Genomic DNA, 14,102 nt, shown 5'->3' with positions numbered 1-14,102 from the left:
CGAACAAGGACTCTTTCCTATTCCTTTTGCCCTTTTCCCATGCGACCATAAACCAACGTTTATCATTTCATTTATTCGACTTTCGCTCAGAAGCAAACTTACGATCGCGCGTTTCATAGTGTTTCAATAATTTGGCAAATGAGAAAATCGAAGGAGGGATCTTGCAAGGAATTTTGAGCGACAAACCTCTCGGTGTAAAACTCGCCGTGTATATCTATCAGGACACTGAGATTAGGTAAGATATAAATACCACATTGATGATATTAATAATGTGTCGAAACGTGACGACTTAGACTGGATTAAAAGAATAAAGGATTGGAATGGGATAGAAAGAGAAAGAGAGAGAGAGAGAGAGAGAGAGAGAGAGAGAGAGAGAGGGGAGAGATCGAAAAGCGTGGCAGATATAAAATAATGATTTCACCGATTCCCGGGGGTCCTGTATCGGAGTTGTGTCGGACACTTGAAAGGATACGCGGTCCCCTGGAAGAGGGGGCCGCAGGAGACGATGGGTACCCGACACATGTAGCCCCCCGGGTGGCGAGCACCGCAACTCTGGGACCCCCAACGGTGACACGAGCTACGTTACATTCTGCAGCGTCATCGAGCCGGCACGATGTCATCGTGTACCGCGTAAGCTGGTCGCGCGACGCGTCGGTGGTTCCGAGTTCGATTTCCTTGCTCCGAACCTTTTGCTTCTATTCGAGGGGGGGGTCTCGCCCGGTCGAGGAAACTCTTTGGTCGCGCGACGAGAGCATCGTGGCCGGTCGACGACGTGACGACTGGTAAAGGCGACGCGTTTCTTCGGAGCGGCCGTGGTCGAGCGCGACCATCGACGAGATCGCATTTGGTGCATCGCCAGGAAAATTGCACGCTCCTCCTTGTGACGTCGTTATTGCCAACAACTGGCCGACCAATCGGCTTGCTTGCGTGGGAGGAACGAAGAGGGACGTAACGAGAGAAAGAGAGAGGAGCAGAGAAAGGAACGGAGAAGTAGGTGGAACGAGAAGGAACCCGATTGGTCCTACTCCCGGAGGATATCGTGGCCATAGAGGCTCTCGTCCACGAGGAGAGAGACGAGTCCGAAATAAACGATACAGGGATTTTTGGGGGGGGGCTGACAGTCGGTAGAGAATCGAATGTTCGAATTTGATTCCAAAGGACCGAAGCATTTTCCCTGTCGAATAAAATGCCGTGAGCGAGATCGTTGACTTTCAAACGTGTCTTTAACCGGGCAGGACGATTCAACTCGTTGTTCGAATTGTCGATCTCTGGGATCAAATAATTCCTTTATTCAAGAATCTTCTACCTTTTCACGCGTTATTACACTTCATATCTGCAAAGAGTAAAACCGACCCAACTTTATTCGCTCGTCTTCCTTCATTTCTCATCTCGTCATCGTGGCAATTTCTTGTTGGAGGATGACTCGGGCGATAACAGGTGAATAAATAATAATAATAAAAAGTTCACGCTGTCTCGTTGTGAGGTAACGACAGATGTCGTCAGGAGCTATTCTAAACAGACATAAATCTACTAATCAAGTGTCGCGTGTAACTATAAGATTTACCTATCACGAGTCACATGTATCATCTTCAAAGTTGCGCAAACTAAATGGCTTACCGATAAATATTCTAAAGGGAATTTCCTTACAAGATTTAATCGATCGATTGTCTTACAAGATAAGGTACTAAATAACGTAAAACCTACTAGACTTTTCCGATATACGTATAGCTGAAATGTATAGCGACGAACAAAGGTATCGGCATAGATTTCACTTTTCTGCAAGATCTTGCGTACATCTGTTCTACACTTACAATAAATCACAAGCGTCCGAATACTTTTGTCTCTTATATGCTATATCTTAGAAGTGAAAAAGGTAGGATATTCCAGGTAGGAAAAGCAGCTTTGCACAGCGAAAGGTAATGATCTGGTATTAAAAGCTGGATCGAGAGCAGATCTCTCCTCCGTCGGTCCGTCGTCCATCGTCGGTCGTCCGTCGACCGTCGGGCAAACCATCGAGGGTCCCTTTCCCCCCGTCTCGGGCTTCATCGGTGGGCACGATCGTAAAGCAACAAGTGTTAGCAGCTCTTCGGCCCGTCGCTCCGCCCCCAACTAGCAGCCGCTGCTGAAGCGATCGGTGGAAAGTGCCCTGAGGCGATTCAACCACCTCACTCGAGCGTCGATCGCGCAAGCAACTAGAAATCCTCGACCTACACTCAGGCTTTTCGTTCTTGCGTACTTCGTTTCGTTTTCCTTCGAGTACCGAAAGACGAGCGCGATGTTTATGATCGCCGCGCGATCCATACGCGCCACATACCATTCGTGCCTCCATCGAGAGTGATTACTTTTGTCGACTCTGTCGCGCGAGGCGAGGTGACAGGAGTGTCGGCCGCTTGCCTGTGCTCGGAACTACCACGAAAATCTTCCAACAGGTTCGACGGAACGCACACAGGTGGAAGAGTCGCGAGCCTCGGCGAGTTTTCGCCTACGAACTGTGAGAATCTATGCATCGAATTTATATAGTGAATTTCGTGCACGACAACTCGAAAAGTCTTCGTGGTGGCGTTTAAAGATCCCTGTGCCATTAAGATTGTGGAAACGTGAATCGGTGGTTGCTGGCGAACAGTAGGATCTTACAGAATCGGAAGCGAGCGTCGATCGCGAGAAGCGAGGCTATCGGAAGTATTTCGGCGATAGAAGAAGTTCCAAGAAGTGACGGCGTAGGATCGAGGCCGAGAAACCGTGGAATACGCAGCATTCAGCTTTGACTCGTGTGTTCTGGAACGTCGATCGTTTACAGTTGAAGAGAGAAGGAGAGAGTGTGGCCGATAGTGGAAGCAGAAGGAAAAAAAGAGTAAAACGGGCCGATACACAAAGAAGGAGAAGAAGAAGAAGAGATTAGAATTGCCGTGGCTCGAGTCACGACGAGAAAAAAGTCGTTGGAAGATAGGCCGAGACCTCGGCGAGTTGCCGACGGCTTGGCATGCATACCCGTTGCGTTTGCTCGGTTCGTAATCGAGTGCAAAATTAATTAAACGTGACAAACGTGCGCGCCGCGCTCCGATACCAGACCATCTCGCGTCGGAGGGAACGAGCCGAACAGAAAAGAAGAGAAATCACCGACGCAGCTGGAACAGAAGCGCGAGAAACGGAAGTGACGTGTTACCGCTACGATAAAATGGTAATTGCAATTAATCGATGAACCGTCGCTGGGTAACGTGCACGTTCTCCTTCGAACGATGAACGCTCGTAGCGCGCGATAAATCCGTGGATTCGTCGGACGCGCCATCGTTTCTCTCCTTGCTTTCGCGATCGAACAAAATCGAGAGAAGATGAACGATATCATGGGTGAGGCATCCGGTTCGATTTCGTCGAGCGGCGCTGCTGCTAATTCCGTCAACTCTAACAGCCCTATCGCGACTAATAGCAATGGAAGCAATGGTAACAACAATAACGGAAAAGCGTCAGCTGTCGCTGCTACGGTCGCCGCGAATGGAGGCGAAAGAATCAGCGCAGCGGTTACCAAAGTTCTTCAGGGATACGATTGGACCCTTGTACCTGTCGCTACCAAGTGAGTTTTACGTTCGACGCTTTCTACATAACACTTGTCTATAGTCGAATACGCATTTCCAAAGTGACGAGCTTTGTAACCCGCGCTAACTAAATACCCGAGAGAGTTTTGCATTATCTCTGCTGTCGCGTAAAAAGCGCGAAAGCTTCTTCTGCTGCATTTCGGAGCGATATTCAGCAAGCGTCGTTAGCGTTCGCGAAGACGCGTTTTAACGCCAAGAGTTTAACGCGCAGCGGAAAGAAAGAGTAAAACGATGGAAAGGCAGGGAGGGAGAGAGAGAGAGAGAGAGAGAGAGGGAGAGAGAAAGAGGGTGTAAACGCGCGCGGTCTAAGCTTTAAAAATACGTAACGCTAACTTAATTATGACGCACTGGTTTCCTCGGCTTGGGAAACGGCTCGTGGAAATGTGTCCTCGGCTGCCAATTAACGCAAATTAGCTAATTAATGCCCGATCTCGTTGCCTCTGTCTTTCCTCTCTGTTTCTGTCCGTCGCAGCGCGTCGATCGTGATTTGTGAGAAGCGCGGAGGAGAGCCCGCAAAGGATGAGAGAAGCGATACGAGAAACGACGTTTTTTCGTTTCGCGTATCGAAGGAGGGGACGACGAATTAATGGTCGGCTCGTTGCGCCATACCAACGATCGTTACGATTCGATAAAATCGAAACGCGGATCGCAAAAGGGATGACGCAATCTTTCTTCGATGGCAATGCGAAGATTCGTTATTCTGCGATGCAAATGCCATTTAAACGTAGCCGCGAATCTCTATCGAAACGTTTTTCCAAAATTCTATTATGGAACGGGCATAGGTGTACAGTGTTAACTCACGGAAAATTTCCTAGCTACGGTTGAAATCTCCGAGCGTGTATCGCTATGCGCGATGGCTTATCGCGCTAACCCTCAATTATACAGGGTTATCTCGGGGTAGCTAAAGGGGGTACGATGTTTATTCCCGACGATAGGGTCCGATAAAATCGACTAGTTTTAATTCCCATGAAATCCATGAGAATGCAGTCGAACTATCGCGCGTTTCCTTCTCTCGCCCCATACGACCGTGTCATTCCTCCACATTGCTCTTTCTTTTTCCCCTATCCTGCAACTTATCGTTTACCTAGAGCTCGTCTATCTTTCAAAGTGCGATTCGCGACTAGCATTTTGACCTTAGAACGCGAAGAACGGAACGTCGTAGAAGAGAAAGAAGCATAAACATCTCTCTATTCCTTATCTTGCGACTTGCCGTCTAAGAAAAATTATCGTTCCAATGAAATGCGACTAACTTTTCGACATTGGAACGCGAATTCCTTTCACGAAATCGCGTAACGAGGAACGCAACTGGGGGAACGAAAAGTCGTAGAAACGAAAGAAGGGTGTAACTGCTGCGTGGTCGGTGCCACGCCTACGCACGTCAGCTAGTACTCCGCCAAACCGCGTAAACGAGGTGCAAAGACTCGAAGATTTTTTGCGTATCTAGGTAAACCGCGTATAGCGGAGTGACTCGCGACTGCTGTGAAAACCCTTGTTAGTGGACCAGCGCTAATTACCAACGGCTCCTCGGGTTTGCTCACGGATTTAACGCCCCTCTTATTTCAAAGAGGCCGAAATATATACGAGCCTCTTTTCTCAAATTCTTTCTCGGCTGCTTCCTTCCAATATTCGCTCTCTGTCTCTTTCTCTTTCTTTCTCGAACGTTTCTCTTTCTGCCTGACACACAGAGTCTTTCGAAACGGTTGCGGCTGTGCTTTTTAAAAGTCTCTCCACCTTCGGCAGCAGGGACAGCATCCCGTTGCCGACAGGTCGTCCGTACGCGTATCTCGGTGAAGCGCGTTTCCTTCGGTTCCTAGCCGGTCGACGTCTGGGGTTTTGGTTCGCGTAAGGTCCTCGAACGAGGCTCGATTAATCCCAGAAAGAAAACAGCACGAGAAGGGCTTGTACGGCAATCACGTCAGTCACGTCAGTCGATCCCTGGCTGGACGAGGCAACGGTTTTATGAAGTCATCTTCTAGGAAAGAAAGGGATACGTCCATTCCTGCTCGTCACCCGTTGGCAGCGCCGGTGTTATTTTAAGGCCGGTTTTAAGCGTGCCGCGTTCCGCAGGATGACCCGGGGGTAGCTTGGTAGAAAACTCTCGATACACGAACACGAGGATACGTCGCGATACCACCAACCTCTTGTTATTTTCTAGCCACCAGTGTCCCCGGATTGATGCGTTTTCCAGAATTTCTATCCTTCAAACCTTCCGTTCCTCGTCGCTGTAATTCCTTCTAGTCACTGATATTCGGTGCTTCGTAGCTGGAAGATTTTCTTCGAATCGGCAACCTGCTTTCCGAACGATTCGCAGCATGACTTGAAGATAGTTTGACTGAACATTTTCTATGCACGAGGATAAGTCGCGATATGACTTGCCTTTGTTTATTTTCTTGCAACGACTGTTACCAGATCCATGTATTTTCCAAAATCGAAGGGTTCGCAACAATAAAGAGACAGCTCAAATATTTAAGTCGCATTTATCGGGAGGAAAAGAAAGGCATACAGTGGTTGTAAAATGTATCGACACAGTACTATAGCACTTTCACACTAATTAATTTGCTCCAAGAATTTATATTAAATTTTGCATCGATAGTACTTTATATGGCTACAAAAATCCCATATACTGAAACTGAAACGTAGACCTGATAATTACCTGATAATAATAAAACAAGGGTATGTGCAAATACTTTTTATAGCCGCTGCAGCTGTCACGTGATATCGCATGAAATATAATTCATATATAAAAGGGCAGAAGTTTATTGCTACGAATATTAGTCGACCGACAATTCCTGGCACGTTTGAAAAAGTACTTGGTTTTTATTAATCCAATCAAATTACTAGAAAACGAAGCTGTCTCCTTATCGCAGCAGCCTCCTCAATCTCCATTTCTATCTTCCATCCAAACGTTTCGCTTCTCGCTACGTAAATCCTTTCTCGCCACGAATGTTCGATAGTTAATAACTTGAAAATTTCCTTGAAATGGGAATTTTTAAACGATCTCTCGTTTCTGTGCACGCGCTGTATTCGAAGAAAACAATTGTTTCCAATGAAGATAATGTCCTCGAATTGCAGGGGTTCTGGTGATAAAAGAGCGGCCCACGTGAAGAGACCTATGAACGCGTTTATGGTGTGGGCTCAAGCTGCAAGGAGAATACTCGCCGATCAGTACCCGCAGCTTCACAACGCGGAACTGTCGAAAACGCTGGGCAAACTTTGGCGGTGAGTCTTTAGTATGCTACTTTTATCGAGTTGACCGGTGGTTGGTTGATCGCGAGGAAGAGTTCGATTCTGATTTCTTCGGGGACTTCTCGACTTGCGAGTGGAAGCAACAGTCCACGCGACCACTTGTTGCCTCGTTCTATTTTTATCCGCGATTTGGCGAGCAAGCATTTTTTACGGGACGCATACCGAACACATTCTTACCACGTGGCGCCGAGGCTGCACGTGGTACGATCGTTCCCGGTTGACAACCGCGCGAACCCCGAACTCGTCGTAAACGGGTCAGCGTTGTCAAAACCGGAGCTAAAGGCGGAGTCACGGCTTGTTCTATTCTAGTCTAGCTTTTAGTACAGCACGTGGAAGCGATATAGAAGAGAAAAGTAAAGCCACGTCTTTGTCAAATTTCTCGACTTTTCAGATAATGACGCGTTCTGCTGCTCGAAAGCAAAATACGATGCATCTGAATACAATTTTCTACGAAAATTCGCTACGAAGCTATCGTTGTACCAAATAACAAGCGACGCGTAACGACTGTTCGATCGATCGATCGATAGACGACGCGACGGAAGAGAAAATGGTATACTCCTCGTTGTGAAAGTCGCGAGAAGGGAACGATATTCCATTTCCTGATCGAGACTAACGAGATGCCCTGGTGGGTCGCACGAGCGAGGATCACAGGACCTCGCCGACCACATCGATCAGAACCCCTGCGGTGAATCATTTTACAATGCCGCCCGATCGCGATTCCGATCACAGATACCCTCCGCGTATCTCTGTCTTAACGTCAAAATAGGAGCACAACACGACCGATCGGAGTTTTGCTGCAGAACTTCGTTTATCGGAACGGAACTTTGGTTACTGCTCGATTAAATAAATTACAATTTGTTGAGCTCGTAAGAAGAGAGAGTCTAGCCATCGATACGTCATCAATCTGAAAGTCGAAATACAAGATGAAGTTCATAACGGTATAGCCAAAGATCGGTTTGTAAATTTCGATTTTTATAAAAATCTTTCGTGGAAATAAAGAAACATTTACCGACAACGACGCGACGCAAAGAAGAAAGAACGTGCCTTTCGAATCGTGTCGTTTCGCGTGGAGCGTCGCCGATGTGCGTCGAGCAGCTCTAGTCGGCGTCGTCGGATTGTTTGCAAAAAGAAACGACTTGCGGGCTACTATCGATGTAGTCGATATTTACGAGGGACCAGGTGTAGGTGTCGGAAATAAATCTTGTCCTTTTTCTTCCGGCTCGAAAGGTATCGCGTTCGAATATTAGACACGGTGTTTGTCGACAAAACGAAAACAGATAGGCTCGGTTCATCCTTGGCGCGTGCTAACAGCTGCCGGCCGGTTCCTGCCTCAGATAAACGGCCCCCAAGAATCACAATAAACTCCTTGTCCCCGTCAGGTGAATTTTTCCGAACCTGCCCCTTCGTCGCTCGACGCTTCGTGCAAATAACACCCGTGACGAACAGGTAAATGCATCTTATCTGACGGAAGCAACGTCTCGATTTTGCCGCGGTTTTGCTTCACCCTCGATACCTCGAACCTCAAACACCATCATCGCCGTAGTCATAGACGCCATGACGTTATCGTGGCTCTTTTTCATCGCGATTTTTACGTACGGTGTCAGATACACCGGAATAACGCACCGCAGATAACGTATAATCGCGTGGCGGAGAGAGACAGATCCAAATTAGCTAACCCTGCGTTGCATCTGGCAAAGAAAAAGAGAGGCTGCGACGAGTCGCTATCGTCAAGCCCTGCCAAACAAAAAAACCTCGAGGCAAAGTCCGTTGACCAGATGGAGAGTCTCTTTTCTCTCTTTCCCAGTGACGACTCGCGCGCGTTAACCTGCGCGTGTACCCGAGGAACACGAGTTAACCCGTCATTTGCCATTGATTTATTCTCAACGTAATATCGCTTTGTTCGAGAAATTTTCAAATCGTACAAAATCTTAAACGTGAGCAGTTCCTAGTCCAGAAATTTCTGGTCAAAGTTAAAAGACTAGGTACTGAGACATCGCGCGATATTTCCATTCCTACCCTTTCGTCTGGTCACCTTCAAGTTTGATACGGGGCAGAGAAAGGAAACGCGACGCGGGAAGAGCAAAGAGCCTAGAAGCGTGGAATCGTTGCTGGAATCCTCGAGATCTCGCAGCCGAGACCGGAAAAGCTTATCAGTCTTGGGGCTTTACGAGCCCAGTGGGAACATAAACACGAGAAATTAAAGACTAACACGACAAGACGGGACGGAGCTGGATGAGACGAGACGAGATTCGAGTTGCGATGCAGTCGAACGAGAATCGCTCGAGTTCCCGTATATACTCGATATACACGCGTGTGCGTGAACTGCGCCCTTTAAGACTCTACGCGGCGAGAAACACTAACCAGACCTCCCATTTCGACTCCTCGAGTGTATCGCGTATGGTGATAGAAATGCTCTCGTTCCAGCCTCTTCTGCGCCGCATATACGCGAAGAACCGGGTGCGCGCGTGTGAACCTTGATCGACGACCGTCGATGACACAAAACGTCGCAAGATCGCGCCAATTTCGTCTGATCTCTTGGTTTCTGATCGTTTGATCGCAGGTTGCTGTCCGACAGCGACAAGAAACCTTTTATCGAAGAAGCCGATCGTCTCCGCGTGATCCACAAGCGCGAGCATCCGGACTACAAGTACCAACCCCGTCGTCGAAAGCAGAATGGGCCGTCGGGTCGAGAAGGATCGCCGTCGAGGAACCAAAGCAACGTGACCTTCAACGTGTCCAGGTCGTTGAAGCAAGAGGACGCGAGTCCTAGGGGCACACAGGGACCGAACTCGCCTCAGAGCGGAGTTAGTTCTTCTCCCCCGACTACCCCTAATCAAGGATTGTCACCCCCGACCCCTCCCACTACCCCGCGCGGACAACATTACGCGAATCAGGTAAGGACGTTTGAAACGAAGAGATATGCGAGCCTGTACTTTCGAGAAGGACCGATGGAAACTAAAACGGAAGGAAATCTGGTTCGCAGGGAAATCAGCCGCAGCCAAATAGTACGATGTATCAGCAAGACTTGGCGATTGGTTCGTCGAGCGACTCACCGCATCAACATCAACCAGGAGTCGACTTCAGGTACATCGAAGTTGGAGATGGTTTACCAATCGAGGAGGGTCAATTGAACGGTCTTGGGTCTCTGGGCGGCGTTGGTTTGAACCTTCCGTTGAACCTTCAAGAATGCGAAGTCGAGAGCAACGAGTTGGACCAGTACCTTCGGCCTCAGGTGCCGGCGGTACACGTAGCCGCACCAACGACCACCTCCTCTCAATGGATATTCAACAGGTAATTGTTTCTTGCGTTTAATCCTGACGTGGATGAGCCATGTTTTCTCTCGAGCCAGCACAGTGGCTAGAAAAAGTACAGATAGTTCACACTTTACGAGTTTTTTATCTTGGAATTTCTATCTGAAATTGCGCGCGGTGGAAGTTAATAGGAATGTCCCTTTCTTTGAAAAGCGCCGATTTATAATTTAGTTGGGACAATAATTATAACGTGTTCATAATCCGCGTTAAATATCTTGGAAATAAATCTCAAGTGTATTTATAACCCAATACGGATAGCCCAGTGTCGTTCGCGTGGCAGAACTCGCTTGTCTGCATGGGGTTTTGTTCGAAAACTTCGAGTCGCTGAAATATAGTGGTTTTTCAGATACGAGGAGGAGATCGAGAGACCGAACAAGCGACACTGCTCGGAACAACCGATCGCCGAGACGTCTTGGGAAGACAGAGCGCAGGCGGACATTGTCAGATACCACGAGCTTCAGCCACCACTTCCTCCTATGCAGTACATATCCTCTTCCCATAATCCACACTATTCGCACACGACTACGCAGATGAGCCATCCGCACGTGTCCACGTCCTACGCGCAATACCAACGTTACGTACCTGGTATCGAAACTTGGCCCCATTACATGTAGGAACAAAGAGAACAGCGCGATACGCACGCACGTCGTCGCCTAATCGACATTTTTCCGGAGACCATTCTTTGGGAACTTAAATGGTAAATCGTGTCCCCATTTACGAACTAACTATATTATTAAGTTTTCTCAAGGTTACATATTTTATTGCTGACTTTTCCAAGCGTGTCTGTATGTGTGTATGTATGTGCACGAGTGTGTTTGAGGTATGCATGGTGCGTACCTATGTGCGTACGCGTACACTGCGTCTTATAATTATAAAATCACAGGAACAATTTCAATTGATCGTTTAAATTTCGACACACTCTCTTCACGTTCTAAAAATCGACAAAGTCAAATAAATGGGATCGAATGTTCTATTGTTATTGAATATTACGCGAAAAGTAGAAAAGTTATCGTTCGCAGCGGTTACAAATTGATAGTATTTTGTGATAATAGGTATGTGTGGGCGGGTGAAATTTCAATCACGACGAGAGTTAACCACGACATATAAAAATTGAAAATGTTTAAATGATGTTATCATTACGATGTAGTGTGGTGTGTTTGTATGGGTGTGCGCGCGTGTTGCGTTCGAGCTCGAGAGCGGAAACTGGATCGCGTGAAGTCGAATTAATTAGAAGTTTCCGCGTTTCAAGTTGAACACGTTTCGCGATCGTTGGACGTTTGGAGGACATAGAGATGTTACGGCGCGCACAGCCACGATCTTACTCCATGACATCATTCCATGACAGTCGGCCATTCCAAAGCGCAGAATTTCAGGCTAAACAAACAGCTCGCTCGATACGGTGGCCTGCCGCGCGATCTAAATATAATAATAATATATAAGGCTCGAAGTGTAAACCGGCCGCTGCGCTGGCGAGTGCGATTCGGTTGCGTATCGAAGCTGCCACGCTCTTCAAATAAACCTGCGAAATTCGATCGGTCGTAGTTGGATCGCCAAAGTCACGCGACATGGCTGTACCACGTCCACGTGGACGTCCACTCTGCGAATTTCGAGTCCGAAGCTGCGTCAGGCAGAGCTGCTGGATTTCTCGAGAAAGGAAGACTTGGTTAAAATGTCCTGTCTATCATTTTGAAAGCGAAGAAAATCGAAATCTTATTATTTCTGCGATGTTTGCTTCTTTTCATTCGATTTAAAATACCTAGGCATTGTTTCGTAACAGTCTATAATTATCATACGTAAGTATACGAAGAGATAATGTACTATTAACGTAGCAATTAATTAAATGCTTCAGATAGTAGCAAAGACGTAGTAGCAGTGACATACGCTCAACATACATTTAGATACGTTTCGTACAAAATTACCAGGTGATCCGATACTTGCGAACAGGGATGCGCATACTTTTTTTTTTTTTTTTTTAATAATGTTTATTAACCAGATAATAAGTAATACACGTGTATGATATTCACAATAAACGGTGAATTGTTGTTGAGGGATGTTTTAGGCAAAAGTACCGATACGTGACGGTACGACATAGCCATACAATATTTGTGTGTCGGGGTTACATTTTTTTCTTTGGTGTTGCAAATACTGTTTACGATAAAATGACTTAAACGTTATAGGCAATGATATAATAATATAAGCAAAGCGTTATAAACGAATAAAATTATTTGACAAGCAATTAGGGCAAATAAATCAGACTGTTTCTATATCTCTAGAAGAGACACAGAGTTTCGTAACTTTACTTTAAAAGATAAAAGATACGTTTTAAGAGAATTTCGAGCACGTTAACGTATGTTGAAAAATGGGGAAAAATGCTAGATAAGACATTTTAACTGACGATGAATTGAGAAGAGGGAAAGGTTGCAAGTTCGATGGGTTCGTGTCGAGCGATGATCGACGAGACAAGGATCGAAGCACGCGATCGTCGCGGTAATTAACGCTGGTATTAACGCCGTATTCGTTATGCTACCCCGATAGCCGTGCTTTTGTACTTACATTTATCGTTAGACATACATGTATTTATCGCGCCGCCTATAAGAAGCGCGAAAAGCGTAGAGCGTGTAGAAACATTTGACGCGCGAGCGTTCGAAAAGTTAATTTATAAGTACGACGGTATATTCTAAGGTTTGTCGGAATAAAGAAAAGAAAAAAAAGAAACTGTTACGAGTTGAGAGATAACGATTGATCGTTAACCCTTCCTTTTCGCCAGGCTATCGTCGAGATTTTTCTGCCTGGCTTGGAGATAAGACGAAAGGATACGCGGTGGTAGTAACGTGAACGTCGTTACGCGACAGATTAATGAAATCGAATAAGACGCATCGAATAAAATTTTTATTTGCCAACTCACTTTTATCGACGATTAAAAAGGTCTCGGAAGTTCTGACGAAATGACGCCAGATACGAATGAAATGAAACATAGAGAAAAACTGAGTTTGACGCGCTAAGGACCAAGCTACCGTCTATCACAATGTTACGAATACTTTAAATTCTTTAAATTGCATCAAATCGAGGAGAATCTCAGTGGAAGAAACAACGAGAAAGAAATATTTAGCGGATCCTTGGAATTTCTTGTCAGGGTTGAGTCTATATTCGCACTTAACGCGAAAAAGATCTAAAAATGTCCCGAAATACTCAGGGAAATATGGAAAACAACGTTTTTTTTTGGAAAAAATACAAAGTCGCGTTGAAAAAATTGATTTGATTTTAACGAATTGCCAGTTGATCTCTGTTAATCTGGAAGCGGAGCTCCTGGTCGCAGCAGGCCCTTTAATTTACCTTTTCTTTGTCGTATAAAAAGCGCGTGATGTAGCAGATTATTTAGTTATCACAGCTAAAAGAGCACTTTGGTGCAATATACTACGGCAATTATATAGCGCAATCCGTTTTCGTCGCAAACCTCGCCGAGCCAAATGAAATCGGTCGAATCAACCGGGTTGGTTTTCGCTGGTCGCGCGTTTAACTGTTGCCACGATATAAAACAAGCGAAAAAAGCCAAATATTTGAGCGGTTCGTTGAACGGGGTAAGGGGACGAGGGAAATAGAAGAACCGCGAATGGACCGTTCTAAGTTTCCAAGAGCAAACAGGCCTTATCGCGGAACGAATATCCGTCCAACGAGCGAACGTGGGAATAGTCGTGTCGCGACTTTTACGCCACTTACCCGCGTCTCGAGATTAAACGGCTGGAAGGCCCTCGTATGTTTTTCGTCCAACGCGTGACGCTTCACGGTTTTTCGGCCCGAGGCGCCTTCGAATCGACATTTCCTCTTTACATACGCTGCCGTTTACAAGTATTGAAATACCTACGATTCGACCAAAGGTTTGATACTTTTGTTACATCGGTAGAGCCCCCTATATGCGAACTAGTAGGAAGACAAAAATCATTTTTTCGATATTTCT

General features: G+C 46.4%; 2 protein-coding genes across 5 annotated transcripts in view; one reads left to right on the top strand and one right to left on the bottom strand.

Moving 5' to 3' along the window:
* The window catches only part of LOC122575113 (transcription factor SOX-10-like), a 59,459-nt gene that overhangs the window by 7,795 nt on the left and 37,562 nt on the right, over positions 1-14,102 (bottom strand). The window contains exon 1 of one of the 3 annotated variants that reach the window (XM_043743602.1): positions 9,890-10,015. The exons of the other annotated variants lie outside the window; for them this stretch is intronic. The gene's annotated coding sequence lies outside the window, so the exon portion shown is untranslated. Of the gene's footprint in view, positions 1-9,889; positions 10,016-14,102 lie in introns of those variants that run through there. 3 annotated transcript variants of the gene reach the window in all.
* Positions 3,330-12,862, top strand: LOC122575110 (transcription factor Sox-10-like). Of its 2 annotated transcripts, none has more exons than XM_043743593.1 (5): positions 3,330-3,568; positions 6,681-6,809; positions 9,397-9,730; positions 9,820-10,127; positions 10,494-12,862. In XM_043743593.1, exons 1-5 carry the CDS (start codon positions 3,330-3,332, stop codon positions 10,759-10,761), a joined length of 1,278 nt encoding a protein of 425 aa, XP_043599528.1. In that variant the 3' UTR covers positions 10,762-12,862. The 2 variants fall into 2 exon arrangements, with proteins under 2 accessions (XP_043599528.1, XP_043599527.1); XM_043743592.1 differs by having other exon boundaries at positions 6,663-6,809.

This window comes from Bombus pyrosoma, linkage group LG14, assembly GCF_014825855.1.
Source record: "Bombus pyrosoma isolate SC7728 linkage group LG14, ASM1482585v1, whole genome shotgun sequence".
NCBI lineage: Eukaryota > Metazoa > Arthropoda > Insecta > Hymenoptera > Apidae > Bombus > Bombus pyrosoma.
This window is presented reverse-complemented; position numbering and strand designations above follow the sequence as displayed.

What these genes read in the sequence shown, in the direction of transcription:
- LOC122575110 (XM_043743592.1), top strand. Translation starts at nt 3,330, where the DNA reads ATGAACGATATCATGGGTGAGGCATCCGGTTCGATTTCGTCGAGCGGC. An exon ending in CTTGTACCTGTCGCTACCAA is followed by an intron (nt 3,569 to 6,662) that starts GTGAGTTTTACG and finishes CTCGAATTGCAG; the next exon opens with GGGTTCTGGTGATAAAAGAG. An exon ending in GACAACATTACGCGAATCAG is followed by an intron (nt 9,731 to 9,819) that starts GTAAGGACGTTT and finishes TCTGGTTCGCAG; the next exon opens with GGAAATCAGCCGCAGCCAAA.